At 46.1% G+C, this 24,389-nt stretch overlaps 1 protein-coding gene across 4 annotated transcripts in view; it reads right to left on the bottom strand.

The window, feature by feature from the left end:
• RGS3 (regulator of G protein signaling 3) overlaps nt 1–24,389 on the bottom strand; it is a 130,137-nt gene that overhangs the window by 102,512 nt on the left and 3,236 nt on the right. For all 4 annotated transcript variants that reach the window (XM_059925384.1, XM_059925386.1, XM_059925390.1 and 1 more), the window contains exons 2-5: nt 10,981–11,031; nt 8,262–8,320; nt 7,089–7,183; nt 6,047–6,115 (exon numbers count right to left, since the gene is read on the bottom strand). In XM_059925384.1, the coding sequence (XP_059781367.1) occupies nt 6,047–6,115; nt 7,089–7,183; nt 8,262–8,320; nt 10,981–11,031 (274 nt within the window). The remainder of the gene's footprint in view (nt 1–6,046; nt 6,116–7,088; nt 7,184–8,261; nt 8,321–10,980; nt 11,032–24,389) is intronic.

The following is a 24,389-nucleotide window of genomic DNA, read 5'->3' as shown; positions in this document are numbered from 1 at the left end:
ACCTGCCCACCCAGCACCAAAAACAAATACTCCTCCCTCCTGGCAAGTGGCCAAGTCAGCACTAATGGAGGGGCAGCTGCAGTGACCAACATGAGTGGCAGACACTGACCTGAGCTGACATCCCAGAAAAGCCTTGTCAAGCCGTTGCCAAAGTCCTCATCACTGATTTAATTTTGTGCGTCAACACATTCAAAAGCAACCCAGCTGGTATCTAGGTGCCCACACTGCCTTGCTGTACACTTTTCTTTCACACTGAGTATGGCTGTAACTTTCTAAATCTCCAGGCAGGATGCTTTAGCTGTAATAAAGGCTGCCTCTCCCTGCTCTTCAGTAAGTGGAAATTTCATCCCCTGGTGCTTAGAGAATACTAAATGGTTAATAGCCTCTCGTGAGCTTTGCTTCCTGCTAAGGGGCCTCCAATGATTTCATGATAATTTAGGCCAAGCAAATGGTCACAATTAATGTCCATAAGCAGGAACCTCTAAGTGTTCTTCAATTAGCTACTTCTGAAGCCTGTTTTCAAAAACCTTTGGAAGAAGAAAGACTTTTTTTACATGCAGCCTGAGTACACGGCAATATACTGGTCAGGTAATAAACTTGGGAGACCGCCTGAAATTTCTCTAGGCACAAAGTCTCAGGGGCCAAGCCTTGGGTACTTCTGAATGCCGAACCCTAAGCTCAGTGAAGTCTTGACAAACGGATGAATCCATCGTGCCCATGTTGGCAGGCACTGGGCAAGGAACTGCAGCATTAAGGAAACAAGACAAACATTCAGGAATTTAAATACCAGTTCAAGACAGGAATACAAGGGATGTCACTAGACAGAGTGAGATTGAGAGTTGAACAGCGCAGGCAACAAATGCTGAAAGCTTAGAGAGGCAAGAGGTAGTTTAGGACTGAGATGCTCAAAGAAGGCCTAAAGAGTTAAGCCAGAGAGAAGGAAAGGAAGAGCATTTCAGGCAGAGGGAATAGCTGGTACAAAGGCTCAGAGGTAAGGCTTCATGAAACATTCAAGGGCAAGAGTACAGCCAGCCCTCCGTATGAAAGGATGCGGAACCCATGGATACGCAGGGCCGACTATACTATACCACTTTATATAAGGGACTTGAGCATCCATGGATTTTGGTATCCACAGGGGTCCCGGAACAAATCCCCCATGGACCCAGAGGGATGGCTGTACTTGGCTCAGTTTACTTTTGAGCACAGGGTAGGAGACCCGCTACAAAATAAAAATGCATTATTTTAAGGGAATGCACTTTAATTCTCTCTCTCAGGGGCTTAAACTATTTCTGTTACAGACTTATCCCATTTAATCTCAATTTATTTTTAATTTGATGGCTTAAATCACACAATATTTTTCCAATCATTTTTTCTTTCCTTAGGCTCAGTCCCCATCTCTGGTCACAAGCTTTCTAACTTTATGGCACTGCACTTGGCACTGAGGTTGTTTATAAAATAGTTTAAAGGAAAGAGCACAGAGTACCTAGGATAGTGTGTGACACACAGCAAGCAGCCTCTCCATATACTTAATTACTGTTAGCATAAAAGATTCCGTTTTTCAAACATATGCTGTGTGTGTTTTGGGGCTTTTTTAACTTGGTGCATAACATTACAATTCTCTCTAAGATTGTTCTCTGATCACAAGTTCTGAAAACACTATGATTGACACTAGAAGCTTCAGTTTGGCTTTTACCATATCATCAAACAAAACTTTTAAGTAGTTCAGTTCCATAGTCAGTGATATTAAGGAGTTACTGTTAATTGTTAAATGTGATAATGGCATTGTGGTTGTTTTCTTAAGCCATCTTTTAGAGATTTATATAGCTGAGATGAGATGATGTCATGAGATGGGATTTGCTTTAAAATAATCCACTGGAGGAGGGGAAAGTGGGTGAGGGCATAAATGAAATAAAATTGGCCATATATTGATAATTGATGAAGTTGGGCTATGAGTATGTGAGGGGTTATTACATACTATTTTCTAACTTTGCATATGTTTGAAAATGTCTATAATTTCTTAAAAACTCACAGAACCTGCAAGCCAAAAGAAATCTTTGAGATCACTGCATTTTACAGGTGAAGAAAATGAGGCCCAGAGCAGGGAAGGGACCTATCTACAGTCTCACAGCGAGTTGGAGCTAAGCCAAAATCTACTGCTCTGAGGCCTGGTTCTCCTCAGCTCCCACCAAGAGCTGAAATCACTGTGTGAGCTGAAATCAGCCAGCACCCCCAGAACTTCCTTGTAGATCATCTTGCTTCTCTAATACAAATTTACAGCCATAACTGGAAGGATCATGAGAATTCACGAAACAGATGTTCCCTTTTCATTTCCTATTAGTTTCAAAATGCAACCGCCCGGACTTCCCTGGCAGTCCAGTAGTTAAGACTGCGCTCCCCGTGCAGGGGGCAGGGGTTCGATCCCTGGTCAGAGAACTAGATCCCGCAAGCCGCAACTAAAGCCCACATGCTGCAACTAAAAGAGGCTGCGTGCCGCAACTAAAGATCCCTCATCCTGCAACGAAGAGCCCACACGTGGCAACAAAGATCCCGCGTGCCGCAACTAAGACCCAGCGCAACCTAAATAAATAATTTTTTTTTAATGTATCTGCCACATATTCAGCTGGATGATTTATATAAAACTACATTATAAATGCTATGAGAGGTAGCCTGAGGCCTGAGGCACAAGTGTACTGACACAGAAAGGGTGTGGCTTTGGAGCCCTTTGTCACCTGGGTGAGCTGGTCAAGTGTACTATAATGTGGTTTGGCACCAGGCTACCTGGATTTGCATCTTGTTTTCACCATGTGCTGGCTGTGTTACCTTGGGCAAGTTACTTAACCTCTCTGTGCCTGTAAAAGAGAGATATCAATAATGCCTACTTTATATGGTGTTGTGAGGATTAAATTAGATAACGCATGGAATATGCTTAATGTCCACACACTTAGTGGACATTAAGTGATTAATAAATATGAGGTATTATATAACCTTGGGCAAGTTCCTTAGCCTTCGTAAATCTCAGTTTTCTCTTCTCTGAAGAGAGAGACAATAATAATTCCTACCTCTCAGGGTCGCTGTGAGGATTAAATGAGATAATGTATGTAAAGTGCTTGGCACAGAGAAGAGTTCATAAATGTTTGTTTCCTTCCTTCGGTAACTGTCTTTCATGTTGTGAAGTTGCATGTCCGTCCTTCAGAGAAACACAGTTTGATCTGAGAGTGTTCGGCAGGGCAGAAGTTTCCGGCAAGCGCCCTGTCTGTCTCCTCCAGCTCAGAGGCCTCCTCATTCAGAGATGTATCAATACTCTGCCTCCCACCCGCTAAGCCAGTCACTGCGGTGCTGGCACCTTGGGCAGGGCCATCTGTTGGGAAAGCAGGTCTGCCTGAGCCTGCTCTGTCCCTCTTGAGCTTCGGGTTGGGACTGTGACCACGAGTTTGCCTGTGTTTTGTTTAATAAGGAATCTCACTTTCCCAAAATAGGCAACAAGTGGAGACACTGCCTCTGTCACGCTGCCTCACTGGGTGCTGACTCACTTTCCCCAGCCTCACTTTCTTTTCCAAAAACCGCCAAGTGCACTGCTGCCACTTCTCCAGCAGGCTCCGCCTGGCCTGCTCTGCTCTCGCAGGAGAGTGGTCACAGCAGAGGGAGCGGTGACTCCCAGTTTGGTGTCTGCTTCCATCCAGAAGGCTCGCCAGGCGTCCTTCCGTGTCTCCACCACTCTTCCTCTGTCTCCTTCAGGGCTTTCCCTTCCTGTGTCCATGCCTTCAAGACGGGACTCTGACCCTTCGTCCTTGGCACCCACTGTCTTCCTGGGTGGTCTCACCTGCTCAAAATTTCACCCACCACCTTGGCGGGCACGGCTCCCACATCTCCACAGACCTCTCTCTCCCCTGAGCTCCAGGTCAGCAAAGGCAACCCTCCCACACAGCTCTCAGCTGGCTGCCCTCCAGGCACCTCCATCTCACCATATCCACAGCTGCTCCCCCTTCCCCTCCGCACACTCTGGCTTAGCTGGAGACGTTACCAGCTACCCAGGAGTTATCCTTGACTTCTCCCACTGCTCTCACAGCCAGATCACTGCTAAGTACCATTGGTTTAAGCTCCTAAATATATCCTGGGTCTGTTTCCCTCCTCTCTATCCCTAAATCATCTCTCTCACAGAGTCACCACAAGAATCTCCCAGCTCCTCCCCAACCTCCAAAAGACCTACCAGAGTGATAGATCTAGAATACACACCTGTCATGCCCCTGCTCAACACCCTTCAGTATCTCCCCATCACCAGATTCCCAAACACCAAGCTGGCTGCATGAGGTTCACCCTGAGAACTTGGGTAAGTGCAGATTCCTAGGCCCTGCCCGTGAAAATTTGGACTTAATCAATCTGATGTGTTACCTGGGAACCTATGTTCCCCACCAGCATCCCAGGTGATTCTGATGCATAGCCAGGACTGAGAACTACTGGCCCTTCTGAGAAAATTCACACTCCAAAGAAACCCTACAGAATCATTCGATGTGGTTTATGCCAGCCTCTTCATCTTATCTCCAGTCAGTTCCTACTTTGTAATTGACCCTCCAGCAACACCAATGAGTTTGCAGATCCCTCTCCACTCCTGCCCTGCCCTCTGAACTCTACTGGCTGAGACTGAAGACTCTAGGGTCTAAATACCTGGGTTCCCATCTTGCCCCTACTGTCCACTGGCCATGCGACCTTAGGCAAGTAACTCCCTTTCTTAGCTTCAGTTTCCTTTTCTGAAAACTTAAGACAAAAACATACTTTCCTTAGAGTTGTTTTAAGAACTAAATGAGATAATGCACTGTTAAACCCTGGCTTGTGGTCAACACCCAGTAAACGATTGCTCTTGTTTACGATATCAGTAAATGATAAAGTATCAGTAAACGATACTCTATTGAAAGACAAATCTTTCATTATGAAAGTTGAGGAAGGCTCAACTTTAAAAGCATACTAGCTATCAAATTTAGGGTACCAAAAAGCACTGAGCCCCGAAATATTTTCTGGGTCTAAGCTGGTGAGTTGAGCTGATTTTCATTCACCTAGGCCCTTTTCCGGTCACCATTCTGTTCTACGATTATTGGACAAATGTTACTGGCCACAGAGTCTCCCAGATTTCTTGGGCTGCACCAGCTGAATGAGCCCCTGCTGCTCACAGCAGGCCATGCAGTCAAGTGCTCTCGCCCACTTCCATTCCCTTCCCTTAGCAGCTGATTCTCACCCTCACCACCCAGCACTCTTCCCCTGCTCTGTACTGGCTGCCATTACTAACGACCACATCCGCCTCCTGTGTCCTGGGCTGCCTGAAACCTGTTAGGTTTCTCCTACACAACACTCTGCACCTCCTAAACTGGCCTCCTCATGGCAGCCTGAGCCCCCCGCACGTGTTCCTGCCTCTTTGCCTTTGCTCGTGCTGTGTTCCTGCCTGCAATGCCCTGTCCAGCCTACTCTCCTTGTCTTATTCTTGAGCTCTGCCCCAAGTTCAAAATCCCACTTTTTGCATGAAGCCTTCCTCGATCGCCTCAGCCCATGATGAACTCTCCTTCTTCCCACACTTACTGTCCTATTACTCATTTTATTCTTTTATTCCTTCAGCCAATAATCACCAAACATCTACATGCTAGGCACTGGGTACAGTGGTGACTAAGAGAGAAATGGACCCATTTTTCATGGAGCTTCTACTCCTGTGGAACTGAGCCTGTGTGTATTGTGACTGTAATTTGCCTCCATGCAGAGCCTGGTGTCCTCTTCTGAAAGTAGGTGCCTTGAGAGCAGAAGCCACATATAGGCTGGTTGGCATCCCAGTGGCCAACACAGTGTCGTGTTGATACCAAGGGCTCAGCAAACGCACGTTGGTAACATGATCCTTGGCATCACCTGGAGTGACGGGGACTCAGGGGAGTGGCAGCATCTCAGACTTAGCCACCACCATTCATTTATCCACCAAGCACTAACTGAGCCCCTTCTGTATGCTGGCCACCTGGCTGCCACCCATGAGCCCAGAGCAGGATCTCCCCTCCAGCTCAGCAGTTCCCCTCACCTGGAGTCACCTGCCCTGTTCCACACTGTGACCAGAAGGCGCTTCTGTTCGTCTTCCTCTGGGACGGGACTGCAAAGCAAACCAGACAGTCAGTGTGTTAGCAGGGCCGAGCTCCAGTCCAGACCCACGGAGTCCATCATCACGGCAAATTCTGGAAATAACCTGAACATCCAACCATAAGGAGCTGGTTAAATAAACTAGAGCACAAATAGTGTGGGAGATGAGTATTTATATTCATGAAAGAGTTTACATTACATTGTTAGGGATGAAAAGGAGGTTACAACACAATGCTATAGAACAATTCCATCTTTGGAAACACACACCCGCACAAATTCAAAGATCTGAAAAGAAATACCACAAAACATATCCGTGAGTAGCAGGACTAGGAGTGTTTTCTCTCTTCTTCTTGTTTACCTATATTTTCTATTTTTCTACAATAAGCAAAATTACCTTGTGTAGTAAGGAAAATAACAAAATATGATTAATTTTCACTAATAGGAAAATACAAAATGTCCATTACCTTCCCATTGGCCCCAGAGCTCAGGGATGAGGGGAGGAAATAATAATACTAACACCTGACACTCTGTGTTATACTGTCTCATTTACACCTCCGCTCTCTGAGGTTGGTATGTTATTAGCCCCATTTTACAAGTAAGGAAGCCAAGACTCAGAGAGGTTAGCAAGTTGGGGACGGGTGGGAGGGGAGGCAAAACATCCCTCAGCTTGGAAAATTCCTTCTGCTAAAGGAGAAAGTTTGTCCCGAGGCACAGTGGGAAATTGCTTACTTTTTTCAGGGGCTGCCAGCCTCAGGCTGGACATTTTAGTTATGAGAACCAGCCACATGATACCGTATCACTGTGGACCTCGCTGCTGGGCCAGGTGCCAGGGATGCAAGGACACAAGTCAATGAGAAAACAAAGACATCCTTTAGAAGCCACTGTTTTTCTGCTTAGATCTGATTCTAGATTTGGCAAACAGAGCTGTTTCCAGATAAACACTCCTTCCCTCTGCTCTCGAGGGCCCAGCTGCTCCAGACTCTTACAAGAAGAAGTGCTCGTGGAAGACTGGGTCTCTGCAGTCTGGAATGGTCTGCGTCTTCTGACAGCGTAGTCGATTATCTTCGGGGACCAAAGAAATCTTGAATTGGAGAAAAGTAAGGGTTAGCCGATCTCAGAGCCATGTAATCACCTAGTGGCTGACTCTGCACACCTCCAAGCTAAAGGCTTCCCGAGTGTTCTTCAAACCAGCTTCTGCAGAGGACAGAGTGGAGTCCTCAACCAAATGCAAGGAAAGAAAGAGGAGCCCTGGGCTGGAGGCACGGCAGTCAGATGCCAGGACAGGGCCTCACAGTGGTGGTACCCAGGAGGCAGTGCCAGGCCCAGGCAGAGATGGGGTGCAACTTGACCATCTCTGCTCTTCCTCCAAGCAGAGAGGTTCCCCCAAAGCACAAGGCCTCTTCTCTTCTAAGTTCCCAGCAGCTGCTGAGTGCTCTCTTCCCAGGAGGCTCCAGGCCAGCCTCTGCCAAGGCCCCCCACCCATGCTCTCGTCCTAGTGCCATGCATCCCCCGCCGCAGGTTCCCACCCCGCTCCTGACCTTGTCCCAGCCCACAGGGGCCTCTGAGCAGCCTGGCGGCTTCAGGAAGAAGGCAGAGTGGTGCATCAAAGCCTGCACCTGACATCTGGCTGCCACACTCTGGGAGGCGCCTGGCCTTTGGCTCCGGCTGGAAGTAGGCCCCCTGCCCCTATGGGGCCTCTGTCTTCACCCCAAGGGCTCCTTTCAGATGCATCCTCCAGCCCTCAGAGACATTCCTTCTACCCCACCACCCAAACTACCATCCTGCCTCTAGTTTTGGGGAAGAGAGGGGTGAAGATGTTGCTTTTCACCAGAGGGCTTGGGATTGCCTGTGGATTTCCGTCAACCACACACTCACAGTGCTCACCTATGGGGTGATGCCCAAGATCACCCATAAGATTCCAGAGCTTGCAGGAAGCCCTAGAGACCAAGCCGGGCTAAGGGAAGGGGGTCCATCTTAGCTCAGGGCCTCGTCACTAGGCTTAATAAATGCCTACTGACCAAATGATGTAACCACAGCTGCCACCTCGAATGACCCAAGGCCCACAGATGTGCTGGGACCTTGGAACTCAGTCCGGTGATGTGGTCCCTAACCACGCCCTACACCACCCATACCCACCCCACCTCCAGCTCATCATATACCTTCACGTAGGAATCACAGACGCCAGGCTCCTTGCTCATCAGGCCTTTGCCTTCTATGACTAAACAGAGAATTAAAATGTTGGGGTGGGTGGGTGGGAAGGATCGTTACCAGGCTCTTAATCTACATATCAACCACTGGATATTAACCCCTCTCTGGTCTAGCCCACTCCCACCATCTCCCACACTCAGGCAGCACCTTCACCGAGGCATTATAGGATGCTTTCAATTCCCTGACTCCCTGAAAGGGAATGTAACATTTATGGAGTCCAACCCCTCATTTAATGGCGAAGATGAGGCTATGAGGGGCATCCAAAGGCAGTAAGAAATGTGCCCAAAGTCACAGAGCAATGGGAATGACAGAGCTTGCTTTAGATCCCTGTCTCTTGACTCCCAGTGCAGTGCTCCTTCCACCGCCCAAGACTGCCTCCTGGGACGGAAGGGCCAAGTTGGATAACATAGTCATGTGAGCCAGAGCAAGCTGCTTCACCCAGGAGACTGAATTTGCCATTTTGTAATGGGTCAGTGATAATAATGGGTTAGTGATACTAATATCCACTTCACGTGGTAGTTGTGCAGATTAAACGAGATCATGTGTCTTAAGGTGCTTAGTAGAGTGCCTGGCAAGGTAATTGCTCAAGAAAGATTTGCTAAAGAAAACAAGAATAAATAAAGGCAAGGGATTGGGGGGGTGGGGTGCGGGGTGCAGGTCTGGCCCCGAAAGCAAGTGTGGCTTGTTTGCCTGAGGTCTGTAGAAAGCAGACAGTGGACCTGACAGAAGCTGAGCCTCTTTTCTATTTTCTTTTCTGTTCGGTTTTAATTGAGCCCTAGCGCTTGGCTCAGACGGAGCCCCTGTAGTCTGAGGCGTGAGGCCTGGGAAGCCAAAGGAGAGAGGGGAACAGGCTGGAAGTGATGAAGGGCCTAAGACTGGGGTGAAGCCAAAGCAAACTGTGCAGGACAAATGGACCGGGGGAGGCCAAGATGCACTTGGCAAAAACTGTTTGCACAGCTGGAGTCAGGCTCTGGCAGGCAAAGAACCCCCCTCTGCTGGTCCTTGGGAAGTTCACCTTGGGCCCCCCAAGGCCAAGATTGGAGGACCCCAGGCGCCTGCTGGTCTCCTCTGCCTGGTATCCTAGCAACTGTTCCTGCGTGAGACCTTCCTGTGGGTGTGGCTCTTGAGGGCGGGATCCAGGCCCGATGAACCCCTTGGTCTACCTGTCCCCCCGTGGAGTTGAGGCAGACATGGTCCCCACCCTCGCTACATTCCCCGTCTGCTGAAGGAGACAGATCCTGGACACACCAGGGTGACACAGTGTAGTCAGGACTGTGATGAGGACACAGAGGAGGAAGCAACAAACTCAGCCCTGCCAGGTGGGTCAGGGGGTGATTCCTGGAGGGGAAAAAATGAAGCAAAATGAGCCTTCCTTCCTGAGTCTTAATGAGATTAAGGCAGGCAAATTTCTTACAAAATCAGAGGAAGGGAGACTTGTTCTTCAAAAGGAGTTCAAACAGAAGGCAGGCTCAGACGCAAGGAACAGTGGGTGCGAAGGCAAGGGCATAAGCAAGCATGATGCATTGGGGGGCGAGGAGGGCACAAAACCGGACAGAACAGGGGGCGGAGGTTGCCTTGAACAGCAAGAGCCAGGGAGGCTGGAGAGACAGGCAGGGCCTGCTGGGCCAAACAGAAGAGCCGGGCCACGACAGTTCAGTAACTATTTGTGTGCTGGATGGAAGGACAAATGGATAAATGGCAGGTAAAGTATAAAATCCTCTGGGTGGCACATCAGACCTTCATGGCCCGGTCCCAGCTCACCCCTGCGCCCCTTCCTGTGCTGCGCCGCAGGCACGTTAGACAGTCCTCAAGGGCATCGTGCTCTCTCTGACCCCAGGCCTTCGCACCTGCAGCTCCCCCAGCGTGCAGTGCCCGGCCCTCCTGCTCCCCTCTGCCTGGCTCAGGCTCGGTCTTCCTTCAGGATGGAGTGTGGGCATCGCCCCCTCGGCCAAGCCTTCCTGCCATCCTATCAGCACCACCCAGACAGAGGTGGGTGCTTCTCCTTGGTGTCCCCAGCCCCTAGCACAGGGCCAATGCTCAATCACTATTTTTGGAATTGATGGTTTTCTATCTTATTTAACAGACACTAATATAGGGTTTACCACATGCTGGGCGCTGTCTTAAGCGCTTCACTAATATTGACTCCTTTAATCCTTGTCACATCCCATAAGATAGGTACTTTTATTGCCATCCAGCAGACGAGAAACTAAGCTTGCTTAAGGTCACTTGGCAAGAAAGTATCAGAGCCGGGATTCAGACACGAGCAGTCTGGTTCCAAAGGTGGTGACCTTAGCCGTGACACTGCCATCAGTGAACGAATGAATGGATGAGAAAAAGAGAAAGAGAGAAGAAAGGAAGGAAGAAAGACGAGAGGAAGGACAGGGAAGCTCTTCTGAGGCCCTGCTCCACCGGGGCCAAGCAGGATGCTGAGGTGCCCGGGGACAGCTCCAGCCTGCCGTGGACTCCACCTGCATCGGAGCAGGACCAGGGAAATGTCTCTAGGAGTCCCAAGTGAATACCCGCTTTTTTTCAACAGACACATGGCAAGACACTATACAAAGATGAAAAAGTAGCCTTGGCCATGGTAATACCTCCACCCGGCCCTGGCTCCATGCGGGAGGCCAAGTAGCCCAGCCTTCCCCGGTGAGCCCGGCACACAGCCATACTCACTGTGGAGCAGCAGAACCCGGTCCTGGGCATCGATGGACAGCTTCAGCTGACCTGAGGAAACAACAGGAGAAACAGCTTCACCTCGTTTCCTTGCCAGGTGAAAAATGGAGTGACGTCGACGGGAATGTGCTTCTGTTCATGTGAAGCGATTCAAAGATTCATACAGTCTCTGGGTTGGAAGGGAGCTCAGAAGTCACCTAGTTAAGCCTCCTCACCACGTCAATACCTCCAGCGGTACTGATTTCCATCCTTCCTCCCCCAGGTGATGGGGAGCTCACTACTTTACAAGGCAGCCCAGGTCAATGCTGGGGAGCTCTCACTGTTGGACAGTCGGAAAAGTTGTTGCATCCACACCTCAGTGAGGCTAGATTGGAGAGTTAAGGATCCTGGGTTTCAGTCAGAAGTCCATGCTGGGGGGTTGGCCAAAGCTTTCCAGCTGTGACAGACAGCTAGCTATGTTCTGGGAAGGCAATAACAATACAAGGACATATGATGAATGAGTTTGGGGAAAAGCAAAAGGAAAGAGATCAGCTGTGGGCAGAGAGATCCTTCAAAGTCAATGCTACTGCCCCCAGTCATTCCACAGAATCCTGACCTCCCTAAAGAAAAGCTAAGGAGGCTTTCTCTGACCTTGGCTTAGAGCCTTGCTACTCAAAGTGAGGTCCAAGAACCAGCAGCACAAGAAGCACGTGGAAGATAGTTAAAAATTCAGCATCTCAAGCCCTGGCCCAGGTCTCCTGAATTCAGGGCTACAGTTTAACAATATCCCCAGGAAGGAGAGCCAGACGCCGCCTCGCGTCTTGTGTCGGCCAAGCGGGCCTCGCAGGCCCGACAGGTTCGCGCTGCTCCGCCTCGCAGCCCCAGGGACCCCACTCGCTGGGGGATGGCCTTCTCCCCCAAAACGAGAGTGAAAACCAACTCTAGTCACCTGAAGCAAGAGAAGGCTTTGATTTCCATCGTGATGAGAGGTACAGTTGAATGTAGGAGCTTCAAGGACGCCCTAAGGAATGCTGCTTTAAAGGGCATCCAAGATAAAACGACTGACTCAGAGAAGCATGCCATATATTGGAGTTATGAAATGTCACTTCAAGGACCAAGAATGTGAGCTGTAAGTGAATGTGATTTTTCAAGCTATAGTGATGTTTTCTGAGGGGCTGTGATATTTTAAAATAAAATTGTAGTTTAATCCAAAAAAAAAACAAACAAACAAAAAAAAACCAATATCCCCAGGAAGTTGCATGCACATTAAAGGTTGAGGAGCCCTAGACCAGAGCACACTGAAGAGTCTCTGAACATGTTTCTAAGCTTGGAGATGGCCCTCTTAAGCAATACACAAAAAAGCATAAGTCACAGGGAAAAGATAGATAAATCTGACTCCATAAGACTTTTAAAATGTCTGTTACAATTAAACATATCATAAACAAAGTTATGAGACAACACAATAGAAAAACAAGCAAAGGACATTGAATTGGAAATTCAGCAATGACAAAATGGCCCATAAACATGCAAAAAGATGCTCAACTTCATGAAGATCTGAGACATGCAAATTAACAATAAAATGCCACCTTCCCCCAATCTGATCGGCAGATAATCTAAAGACAATAATGTCAAATGTTGGTAAAGATGCAGGAAAACAGATACCCTCATACCCCGTTGGAGGAAGTGTAAATGGAGGGTAATTTCTGACAATATCTATTAAATATAAATGTCCTTATCATTCAACCTAGCAATTATACTTCCAGGTAACTATCATAGACAAAAACTCAAGTGTGCACAAAGGCTGGCACCACAGCACTGTAAAAAATTGGAAACACCTGAAAAATCCATCCATGTGAAAACGGTTAAATGAACGAACTATAGCTGTGCTGTGGGATAGTATGGGCTGATATAAAGAATGGGGGAGCAGTATAAGTCCTGGAATAGGAACATTATTGAGACATGTTTTTAAGTGGAACAAGCAAATTGCAGAACAATACACATGGTATATATTTCTGTGTGTGTGCTGTGCTGTGTGTGTGTGTGTGTGTGTGTGTTTTCTGAAAGGATGTCAAATTAAAAACAGTGATTACCTCTAGGGAAGAGACTGTGAATTGGAGGGAGGGAAGTCAAGAGGAATCTCAACCTATCACTATTGTAGTTGTTGTAACAGTACAAATATATCCATGACCTATAGCACTTTTATAATTAAAAATAAACTAAAGAGGAAACACACAGACATAGAGAACAGACTTCTGGTTGCCAAGGGGGAGTAGGGGTAGGGGAGGGAAGGAATGGGAGTTTGGGATTAGCAGAGGCAAACGATTATATATAGGATGGATAAACAACAAGGTCCTACTGTATAGCACAGGGAACTATATTCAACATCCTGTGACAAACCATAATGCAAAAATATGAAAAAAAAAAATACATATATGTATATATATATATAACTGAGCCACTTTGCTATACAGGAGACATTAACACACATTGTAAATCAACTATATTTCAACAAAACTTAAAAAAAAAACTAAAGAGGAAACAAATAAAGAAGGAAAGGGGGGTACTTCCCTGGTGGCACAGTGGTTAAGAATCCACCTGCCGATGCAGGGGACACAGGTGGGAGCCCTGGTCCGGGAAGATCCCACATGCCGCGGAGCAACTAAGCCCGTGCTCCACTGCTACTGAGCCTGCACTCTAGAGCCCACGAGCCACAACTACTGAGCCCATGTGCCACAACTACTGAAGCCCGTGCACCCAGAGCCGGTGCTCTGCAACAAGAGAAGCCACCGCAATGAGAAGCCCACGTACTGCAATGAAGAGTAGTCCCCACTCACTGCAACCAGAGAAAGCCCGCGTGCAGCAACGAAGACCCAACACAGCCAAAAAATAAATAAATAAATTTATAAAAAAAACGCAAAAAACAGAACATCAGATCATCCTCACAGACACCCAGTGGCTCGCCAGAATGGATAGAGGAGAGATAGGACCACACTCCTCCTCCTCAATGACACGTGGAAAAATCTTCTCTCCATCCAATAGACTCCTCCTAGAACCTCAAGAAACCACTGAACTAGATCTACCCAGTGGACACAGGGGAAGGGCAGGGCTTCCCAGCCTGCAGCAAACCAGCACATCATCCAGAAAGCCCTGCATCTGCTCCATCCATGACAACACTGTCTAGAAGTTATCTGCCTCTGCTTGATCACTTCCAGGGATGGGGAGCTTGCTTCCTGCAATGAGAGCCCTGTCCCTTTTGAGATAGATCTGATTGTTCTGTGCTGCATCTTTATTGAGCCAAAAATGGTCTCTCAGTACCTTTCATTGACTGGACCTCACTGTGCAGTCTCTGGGCTCTCTCCTTTACACCAAAGTCTGAAGTCCCTCCAACATTCCTCATGGCACAGTTAGACATCCCTCATCATCCCAAATGTTCATCTCTGGACATGCCCCGTGAAACTGGACTGGTGGTTGGGGCTCATGCTTAGTTGCTGGCTGGCAGAAGGGCAGGCATAGTACAGAAAGGAGGGAAACTCCACGTCTCATAGCTCTACAGCAGTCCACCAACCACTATGATCTTGCCCCTCATACTTTGGGGTGTTTAAGCTACAGTCCCAAGCAATTCAGGCTCCAGCAAACCCTGGTCCAACTCTTCACCCATCAGAAATCCCTGCCGCTCTCCTGCCCAGGACACTGATCTCAGAAGCCCAGGAGTTCTGCTCCAGCCCCAGACCCAACTACCCTCCTCTCTCAGAGCCGCAGTGTCCTCGGTCGTGAGGTGGAGCTAATAATAGGGGTTATCGCACTTTCTGAGCTGTGTGGGGATCAGATAATGCTGGAGGGCGAGGAGGTCCTTGGATGAAAGGCGCCAGGAGAATCCATGGTATTATTAGTTCAAGATCTGAGCAATTACCACTTTGGGGCTCCCTAGAGCTGAGAAACCTCCTACAAAAACCGGGCCCGGATCCAGCGTGGGGTGGGAGAAGGAGGCTGGAAACAGATGAACAGGGCCAGCAGCCATGGACTGGATCTCATCAACCCAAAGGCATCTACAGTTAACACATTTTTTCTGAAACTGTTACCAGTGCAAAGCCGACTCGGGCCCCAAACCCATCTGGCTTTCCGCAGGCATGGGAACCACTGTGCTGCCCAACACCTATCACCTTCCAACAGCCCTTTCCCAGAAATCAGAACCGAGAAATCTCCCGACACAAATGGTCACTAATTCCATTTGGCAAACATCTGCCGGGCACCTGCACAAAGGCCTGAGGGAGGAAGGGCAGATCTGAACAGTGCCTACCCTCAGGGAACTCAGAGCCCAGTGGCTAGGACAGGGGCGTGAGCAAGGTTAAGGATGGCGCTGGAGCAGAGGACGGGCCTGGGGTGAAGACTGACTCAGAAATCAGATGAGTCTGCACAGCTCCACGCAGCTCCTCTTCTGGGCCCTGCCTACACCCTGTAACAGCAGAGAAACCAAACCCAGCAGACCAAGCTCCAAGTCCCCAGGGCAGTACACACCCTACCCCAGCCCACTGTCAGGCTCACAGATGAGGGACGGCAAGATGAAGAATGGGAACCCTTCCCTCGGCCATGACTGTCCCCTCTGTCCTCCCCCTTAGTCCATTCCATCGAATGTCTAAGACTCCTGAAATCACCTTGCCCAACCTCCTCATTTGGCAGCCAGAACAGTCCTGCCCAGAGATGAAAGGTGATTTGCCCTGGACCCAGAGGGACCAGGGTAGACTGAGCCAGAACTAGAGACCAGAACTCTGCCCAAACCTTTCCTGTGCACTGAACTGGTTTTCCAGAACACTCACAGCCCTCTAACTACGCACCATGGCATCTGCCAGTGCAACCCTGGGGTCCAGGAGCAGAGAGAGCCATCAGACACAGGACAAGGTTTGTCCTTTGCTTGAGAAGCCAAGAGAAGGCAGGCTCCAAGAAATGTCTTCAAGTCTAGAGAAATGAACCACCAGGAGGAGGGAAAGTCAGGTTGAATCCCTGGGGGCTTCAGCTGGTCTAGGTACCAGCTAATCAAGCCCCCCAAATCTCTGGTCTTGTCAATATCCCTACTTTCTCCCTAGGCTCAGGGTGTGGCCTGAGAATATGCAGGAAGTTCAGGCTAGAGGGCCTGAAGTCATCCTCACCGGGTGTTCGGGAGCCCTGGAGAGGGCACATCCCCAGTTCCCATGGGGCTACAGTTGGGCACTGATTCTGTCTGCAAAGGGTGGTGGTGACAGGTGCCCAGAGAGGCTGCAGAAGGTCACCAGGGAGCGGGGGCCCAGAAGTAAAGGGAGAACAGATGGGCCCCATATGGCAGGAAAAATACCGGATGAGAGTGAGCTTCAGAAAGTGCAGAGAAAGCAATGAACCCATGTTCTGCTGGGTACAGGACTTGGGGGTTTCGGACTCACTGGACACTATGGGAAAAAAGTTATAGAAGCCAGCTAAAGAAATTTAATCTGGCAGACCTTCCTAAATAGAGGGCCACAGGAAGATGAGCTCCGACTCTCAGGACACAGTCAGGAAGAGACCTACTTAGAAAATGAAGCAAGAAGATGGGGGCTGCACACCACTGCTGGACACAGGGATCAGCAGGAATGTGTCCGAGAAGGAGCTCACCCCACCCAGAGGAGTGCGGAGACTACATTTATGAGGGACTTGCCTGGCTAGCAAGGAGCACCAGTCATCCCCAAACTCAATCACCCCAAAAGCAATTCCCCATTTAAGAGCTGTCATGTGTTGAAAGCCACAGGAAGGTGGATGATAACAGGACAAACATACAAAGGAGGTTGGGTCTACGTGGAGCCTGGCCAGCCGCTAACACTCAGAGAGGGTTATGCCCTGTTCATGCATTTCACTCTCTCTGCCTCTAAGGGAGAAACGGTAGCGGTGCTGGGGAACACAGCTCTTAGGATGTAGCCCTGTAGAATTTCAAGTGTTTTGTTTTGAGGAGGGAGAACCTTGAGTTCCATTTGGAGAAGCGGCCCTGGCTTTTGATGGTACGTGCTGGCAGAACAAAAGTGAGGAGGGGGCTGCCGTGGTGGAATAAAAATCATGATGGGTCAATTCAACCCTGTTCATTTGACTCTCTGCTTCCTGTGAAACCTCATATTCATGTGGCTTCCCAAGCTGTTTTTCCTTCCAGAAGTAGATTGCACTGCCAGCATAAGTCTGCTAACATCTTGACTGCAACCTACGTGAGAGACCCTCAGCAAAAACACCCAGCTAAGCCATCCCCAAACTCCTGACTCACAGAAACAGTGAGATAAAAAATGTTTGGTTTTTTAAGCCAATACGTAGTGGGATCACCTGTTATGAAGCAGTAGATAACTAATACATACCCATGTTGCCTCCACAATTGGGTGACATAAATCTGATCTCAATTCTGAAACAATTTTTCAATTTTAAAAATTGTTAAGAAAATACAGTTCTAAGATAAATCAGTATAGTATGACTAAGGATAAAGAAGACTCCCAGTTTTTGAGGTCCGTCATTTTCTTAATAAAGAATTTTGATAGATTTAAACCATACTCACTATCACCAAACTGCAAAATCTGGAAATGTTCCACATTAACCCAAGGACAGCCCAGCACATTCAAGAAAATGCTTTACCTGCAGAACAAATGGTTTTCTTTTATACAAATTTGTGTACAGTACTATAATATATAGAAAATTCACATTATCCTGCCTTTTCCAATTCTCCTTTAAGTTTTAGTATAATAATTTAATCATATCTATAAATTCATATAAGTTTAATTCCAGAATTGTCAGTTTTATCACATTTTATAAATTACTCAGCATCCTTATCCATTTCATATTACAGGCTTCTCCAAAGTTAAGTATGTTATTATATAATGATTAGCACCTGTTATGTGCTTGCTAATAGCTTTGAGCCATACAATGGAGTCAATCATTTATTTTCATTATGCTTTTTAAATATTTATTTATTTATTTATTTATTTAGGCTGCACCGAGTCTTAGTTGCGGCACACAGGATCTTCATTGCAGCATGTGGGATCTTTAGTTGCAGCATGCGGACTTCCTAGTTGTGGCATGTGGGCTTCTTAGTTGTGGCATGCGAACTCTTAGTTGCGGCATGCATGTGGGATCTAGTTCCCGACCAGGGATCAAACCCAGGTCTCCTGCATTGGGAGCATGGAGTCTTACTCACTGACCACCAGGGAAGTCCCCTATTTTCATTATGTTTTACATTTTCATTATTTTTTTTCACTATCAAATGAAGTTTTCCAGCAGAACAAGTCTAATATGAAAAACACAAGAGAGGAAGCATGGATCTCTAAGCAAAGCATTTTGGAATCATTAAGACCTAGTTTGGGTCCTGGTTCCACCACTGATGATCCTTAATCACTACATCCTCAGTTTTCTCATCTGTACAATGGAAAGAATAATAATAATACAGCCCTAATAGAGCTGTTGTTGGAGATGTAACAAGATAGAGAGGAACTACGAAGCAGGATCTGGGGGGATGGAGGTCCATGCAATTAAGTTTACTGTTTTTCTGGGCTAATTTTCTCCTGGGGGTATTTACAAATTCCAGAGGTAACAAAGTCTGATAGTCTGAGCAGAGTTTCTGCTTGCCTCTTGGGGCTGGAGGAACAGGAGTTGGAGACCAGGGCCTGCCAAGAAATGGGGTCCTTCTGCACCCCTACATTTTGGGTTGGAGCCCCAAAGGGTTGCTCCTTAGGAACAGAGTAAACCATGGTCAGACACAGTTCCTCAAGGGACTGCAGCTCACCTCAATCTGAGTCCCTAACATTGAATTAAGATTATTCCAGATGCTAGTGACCTCCAGCACCTGACAGAAACAAATAAAGATCTTTTTAAAGAAGGTATCATCCCAGGTCTGCATTAAGAAGAAAAAAATAACAAGTCTGTGCCTGCCGTTTGTAATAGACACAGCACACCTAAAATATAAAGAAACAGAAAGATTGAAAGAAATAGGATGGAAAAAGATATGCCAAGCAATTATTAACCAAAAGAAGGCTGGGTATCTATGTCAATGTCAGGAAAAGTGGACTTTGTCGCCACTAAAAATGAAGAGAAGACTTCAAAACAATAAAAGAAGACCAGAATAATAAGAGTTTCAACTCATCAGAAAGATAATGATTCTAAATTTGTATGTTCTTAATATTGCTTCAAAATATATAAAGGAAAATAATGACAGAACTATAATGAGAAATAGATAAATTTATAATCATAGTAGGAATTTTAACACACTTCTCTCAGTAACTGATGGGGGGGGAGGAAATCAGCAAGGATATATAATATATGAACAGTATAAGTAGTAAACTTGACCTAAACCTGACATATGCAAAGAACACTACACCCACCTACTTCAGATCTTTTCAAGTACACACAGAACATTTATAAAAGCTAAGCCATCAAAGGACTAAATGGATGAAGAGTACGTTCTCTGAATAAAGGTAAAATTAGGAACAAAAAAACTACTAAAATCCCCAGTATTTGGAAATTAAGAAATATAATTCCAAATAACCCATGGATTCAAGAAGAAATTACTTGAAAATTAGAAAACATTTTGAACTGAATGATAAAGAAAAAAACTATTTACATATCAAACATGAGGTTTCTGGGTATTGGCAATCCAGAAGCCAATCCCCAGTGAAAGTTACACAGTATATGCTTCACAATAAATCACTGAACTGCACATCATTTGGAGGGACACTTTTCTGTATGTGTGTTATATTTCATAATAAATAGTGTTTTTAAAAAGTACATAGAGAGCAGAACTGGAAAAGAAAACAAAGGGTTGTCAACAGGCCAGACTCTGAGAATTTCTGAAAGCTCCCAAGCAAATGGACTCCAAATGACAGGAAAGCCAATAAATGCTGAGGCCCCTGACCAGCAAATGACAAGCTCTTGAGAAATGGTTGGATGGGTTTCCCCATCGGTCTGGGCTCAGAGCAGCCGGGTGAGCCAGGGGCAGCTGGCAGGGACATGTCGCAGGCCTCAAGTTCAGGGCCTGACTTCACACTGCCCAACACATCATCCTGCCTGGCATCTGTTCCCAAGCTTCATTCTCACTACAGAAAATGGACTTTTTATCTCTGTGGCTTCTAATGAGAGGCAGAGAAAGGAGAGGGACAGGTCCCAGCTAATATTGTACTATCACAACAAACATAGAAAAACAAAGAAAATGCCCACCAAATTAACGACATTCCTTAGTCTACTCTGCCTGCAGAACCATATCTTTCTGACTTCCTTCTAGCAAACCCAAGATTCCAGGCACTTTCTCTAGAGCTTACAGGCAGAGCTGCTACCCACAACTTTCATCTTGCAGGTTCATTTGGGTATAACTGTTCTAAAGAGAGTTGGGTTGTGTCACTGAATGGCCACAGCTCCCTGCAGCCCTCAGAACGTGTCCAGCCTGCCTATCACCTCCTGGCTCAGACACCCTGGAGAAAAGGCAAGCTTTTCTCTCCCATGACTACTCACCACATTCAGGCCCTGGACCAAATCCCAGGTAAGTTAGTTATCTGTTGCCTCAGGCAAGCTAATAAATTGGTATCCTTTCAAGAAGATATGCTTTAAATATTTATCAAACATTTTTATGAACTTGGTTTTATATTTTCTATATAAAATATTATGCCTAAATTCATATGGAAAATCAAGAAACCCAAGATAGTCAAAACAATCTTGAAAAAGAAGAACAAAATTGAAGGATTCACACTTCCCAATTTCAAAACTTACTACAAAGCAACAGTTTTCAAGACAGTGTGATACTGGCATAAGAACAGACAAACAGATTAACGGAACAGAATTAAAAGTCCAGAAAGAAACACATGTATGTATGGTCAATTAATTTTCAACATAGGTGCCAAGACCATCCAATGACGATATAATAGTATTTTCAACAAATGATGCCAGGACAACTGGATACCGTATACAAGTGAATGAAGTTGGATCCTTTCCTCACACCATATACAAAAATTAACTCAAAATGTTTTTTTAAAACTAAGCTTTTAACTCAAAGACCTAAATCTAAGAGTCAAAACTATACAACTTTTTTTTTTAATAAATTTATTTATTTTATTTATTTTTGGCTGCACTGGGTCTTTGTTGCTGCACACAGGCTTTCTCTAGTTGTGGCAAGCAGGGGCTACTCTTCGTTGCGGTGCACGGGCTTCTCATTGCGGTGGCTTCTCTTGTTGCGGAGCACAGGCTCTACGTGCGTGGGCTGCAGTAGCTGTGGTGCGCGGGCTCAGTAGTTGTGGTTCGTGGGCTCTAGAGCACAGAGTCAGTAGTTGTGGCGCACGGACTTAGTTGCTCCGCAGCATGTGGGATCTTCCCGGACCAGGGCTCGAACCCGTGTCCCCTGCATTGGCAGGCAGACTCCTAACCACTGCGCCACCAGGGAAGCCCTCAAAACTATAAAACTCTAAGAAGAAAACATAGAGGTAAATTTCTGTGATAGTAGATGCTGAGATTCGACACCAAAAGCACAGCAACAAAATTAAAAATGGATTAATTGGACTCCATCAAAATGAAAAACATTTGAGCTTCAAAGAACACTATCAAGAAAGTGGATCAAAAACCCCACAGATTGGACTTCCCTGGTGGTGCAGTGGATAAGAATCCGCCTGCCAATGCAGGGGACACGGGTTTGAGCCCTGGCCCAGGAAGATCCCACATGCCGCGGAGCAACTAAGCCCATGCACCACAACTACTGAGCCTGCTCTCTAGAGCCCGCGAGCCACAATTACTGAGCCTCAATGCCACAACTACTGAAGCCCGCGTGCCTACAGCCCGTGCTCCACAACAAAGAGAAGCCACCACAATGAGAAGCCCGCGCACCGCAACAAAGAGTAGCCCCCCGCTCACCGCAGCTAGAGAAAGCTCACACGCAGCAACGAAGACCCAACACAGCCAAAATAAATAAAATTAAATAAATTTTTTAAAAAAAGACCTTGAAGGCTGCACTCAGTTTAGACTTTATCCCAAAGCAAAGGAAAATCATTAAAGCATTAAAAAAAAAAAACCCACAAATTGAGAGAAAATATTTGTAAATAATATCTGATAAGGGACTAGTATCTAGCATATATAAAGAACTCTTACAACTCAAAAATAAACAAATAGTCCTTAAATTGGTTATTTAAATTAATTTTAAATTTTTAAAATTTTAAATTAAATGGGCAAAGAATATGAATAAACGTTTCTCTAAAGAAGATATACAAATAGCCAATAAGCACATGAAAAGATGCTAAATAGCACTGGTCATCAGGGAAATGCAAATCAAAACTACGATGAGATACCACTTCACATGCACTAGGATGGCTAGAATCAAAAAGTCAGATAATAGCAAGTGTTGGTGAGGTTGTGGAGAAAGCAAAACCCTCATGCCTTGCTGACAGAAATGCAAAATGGTGCAACCACTCTGGAAAAGAGTTTCATAGTTTCTCAAATAGTTAAACATAGAGTTACCATTTGACCTAGCAATTCTACTCCTAGGTGTATACCCAAGAGAACTGAAAACATCTGTCCACACAAAAACTTGTGTATCAGTGTTCATAGCAGAGCAATATTCATAATAGCCAAAAGACAGAAACAATCCAAATGTCTATCAATGAATTAATAAACAAAATGTGGTATATCCATACAATAGAATATTACTCAGCCATAAAAATGAATGAAATACTGATATATGCTACAACATGGGTGAACCTTGTAAACATTATGCTAAGTGAAAGAAGCCAGTCACAAAAGGTCACCTATTATAGGATTCCATTTATATGAAATGTCCAGAACAAGCAAATATATAAAGACAGAAAGTACATTAGTGATTGCTTAGAGTTAGGGGACAGAGGGGATTGGGAATTGGGGGTAATAAACTAAAGGGTATAGTGTTTCTTTTTGAAGTGATAAAAATGGTCTAAAATTGACTGTGGTAATGGTTACACAACTCTGTGAATGTACTGAAAACCATTTAATTGTATACTTTAAATGAGTGAATTGTATGTATGTGAATTATATCTCAAAAAAGCTATTTTTTAAGTTAACAAATATACTAATAAAATTAAAATATATAATCCTGAAGGAAAAAAAACTTATGTGCACCCGTAATGGCTTCTTCAGATTATACCATTTCTCATAAATATAAAATCCCTCTGGAGTAGTTGGGTTCGAGCTCTAGTTTACTTACCCCCCTCCCTTGAAGCCAGGTCACCTCCTTAGAAGGCAACATAATGTATGGCCAACTAACGTTACTTGAAGGTGCCCCTTATTGGGGGACAAGGAGCTGTACTCATGCGCACAAACACACACACACACACACACAAATACATAAATCATGACATATTCCATACAGTATTCTCCCTGAAAAAAATTCTGGTCAAAACAATTTTGTTTCTTTTTAGTTCCAGAGATGCTGGAAATTTAGCTCCCTTTACCTATTTGTGCTCAGGAAACCACCAGCTAAGCAGCAGCTTCCTCTGGTTCCACCAGGGCAAAGCCCACTGCTGAAGGCCAGGGGCTACCTGCCATGCTGGGGAAAAGCCAGTGAACTGAGGAAAACTTAGCAAAGACCTTCATTTTAAGGGAGTCCAAGTTGGCTATCAAACTGAATAGTTGATAGCCAACTGACTCTGAATCCATAGCTTCCAAACCTGGCTCATCAACAAAATACTTCTGTGGCTTCTTAAAATTACAGATTCTTTGACTCCACCCCAGACCTATTAAACCAGGATCTCTGGGATCTCTAGGTGCTTCTGATAACTGGCCACGTTTGATAACCACCGGTAAAACTCTTCATTCCCAAGCAGACAAGCAAAGATCACTCAGTGTACAAAGAAATCAGCAGCCTGGAAGAGGGGCGGCATTTGTCAAGGAAACAGAGCTAATGGAGGAAGCAGGAGAGAACTCTTCCAGTGTCAGTCCATGGAGAGATGTGAGAGGAGGCTGCATACGGGGAGCGGGAGGCTCCCCACCCCACCAGGTTCCTGCCCGCCCCGGTGCACACTCAGGTCACATCACTGGTTCAAGCAACAACCCTCCCTGATACCCACCCAACGCAGCCCTGAGGCCGTGGCTGGGCAGGTCATCCACTCCCTGCTGGGTTGGATCCTCCCCAACTTCCCAGATCTGGCAGGGAGATTAACTCAGTACAAGAATATGGGCTGATACAAGGAAATAGTCACATCATACCAGTAAGGAAAAGAAACAGGTTACAAAGCTGTACATACAGCAGAATCTCAATTTTGTTAAAATTAGGCACACACAAATACACACACACACACAGAGAAATAAGTCTGGAAGGATATAAACCATGTTAACAATGGCCTTCTCTGGGGAGTCAGATTACAGGTGATTTTCGCTTTCTTCTTTTCAGTAAGTTTTCAACAATGAATACATCTTACCGCGATAATGAGGAGAAAAAACAGTGAAACGTCTTTTAC

Source organism: Balaenoptera ricei, chromosome 6 (genome assembly GCF_028023285.1).
Source record: "Balaenoptera ricei isolate mBalRic1 chromosome 6, mBalRic1.hap2, whole genome shotgun sequence".
NCBI lineage: Eukaryota > Metazoa > Chordata > Mammalia > Artiodactyla > Balaenopteridae > Balaenoptera > Balaenoptera ricei.
This window is presented reverse-complemented; position numbering and strand designations above follow the sequence as displayed.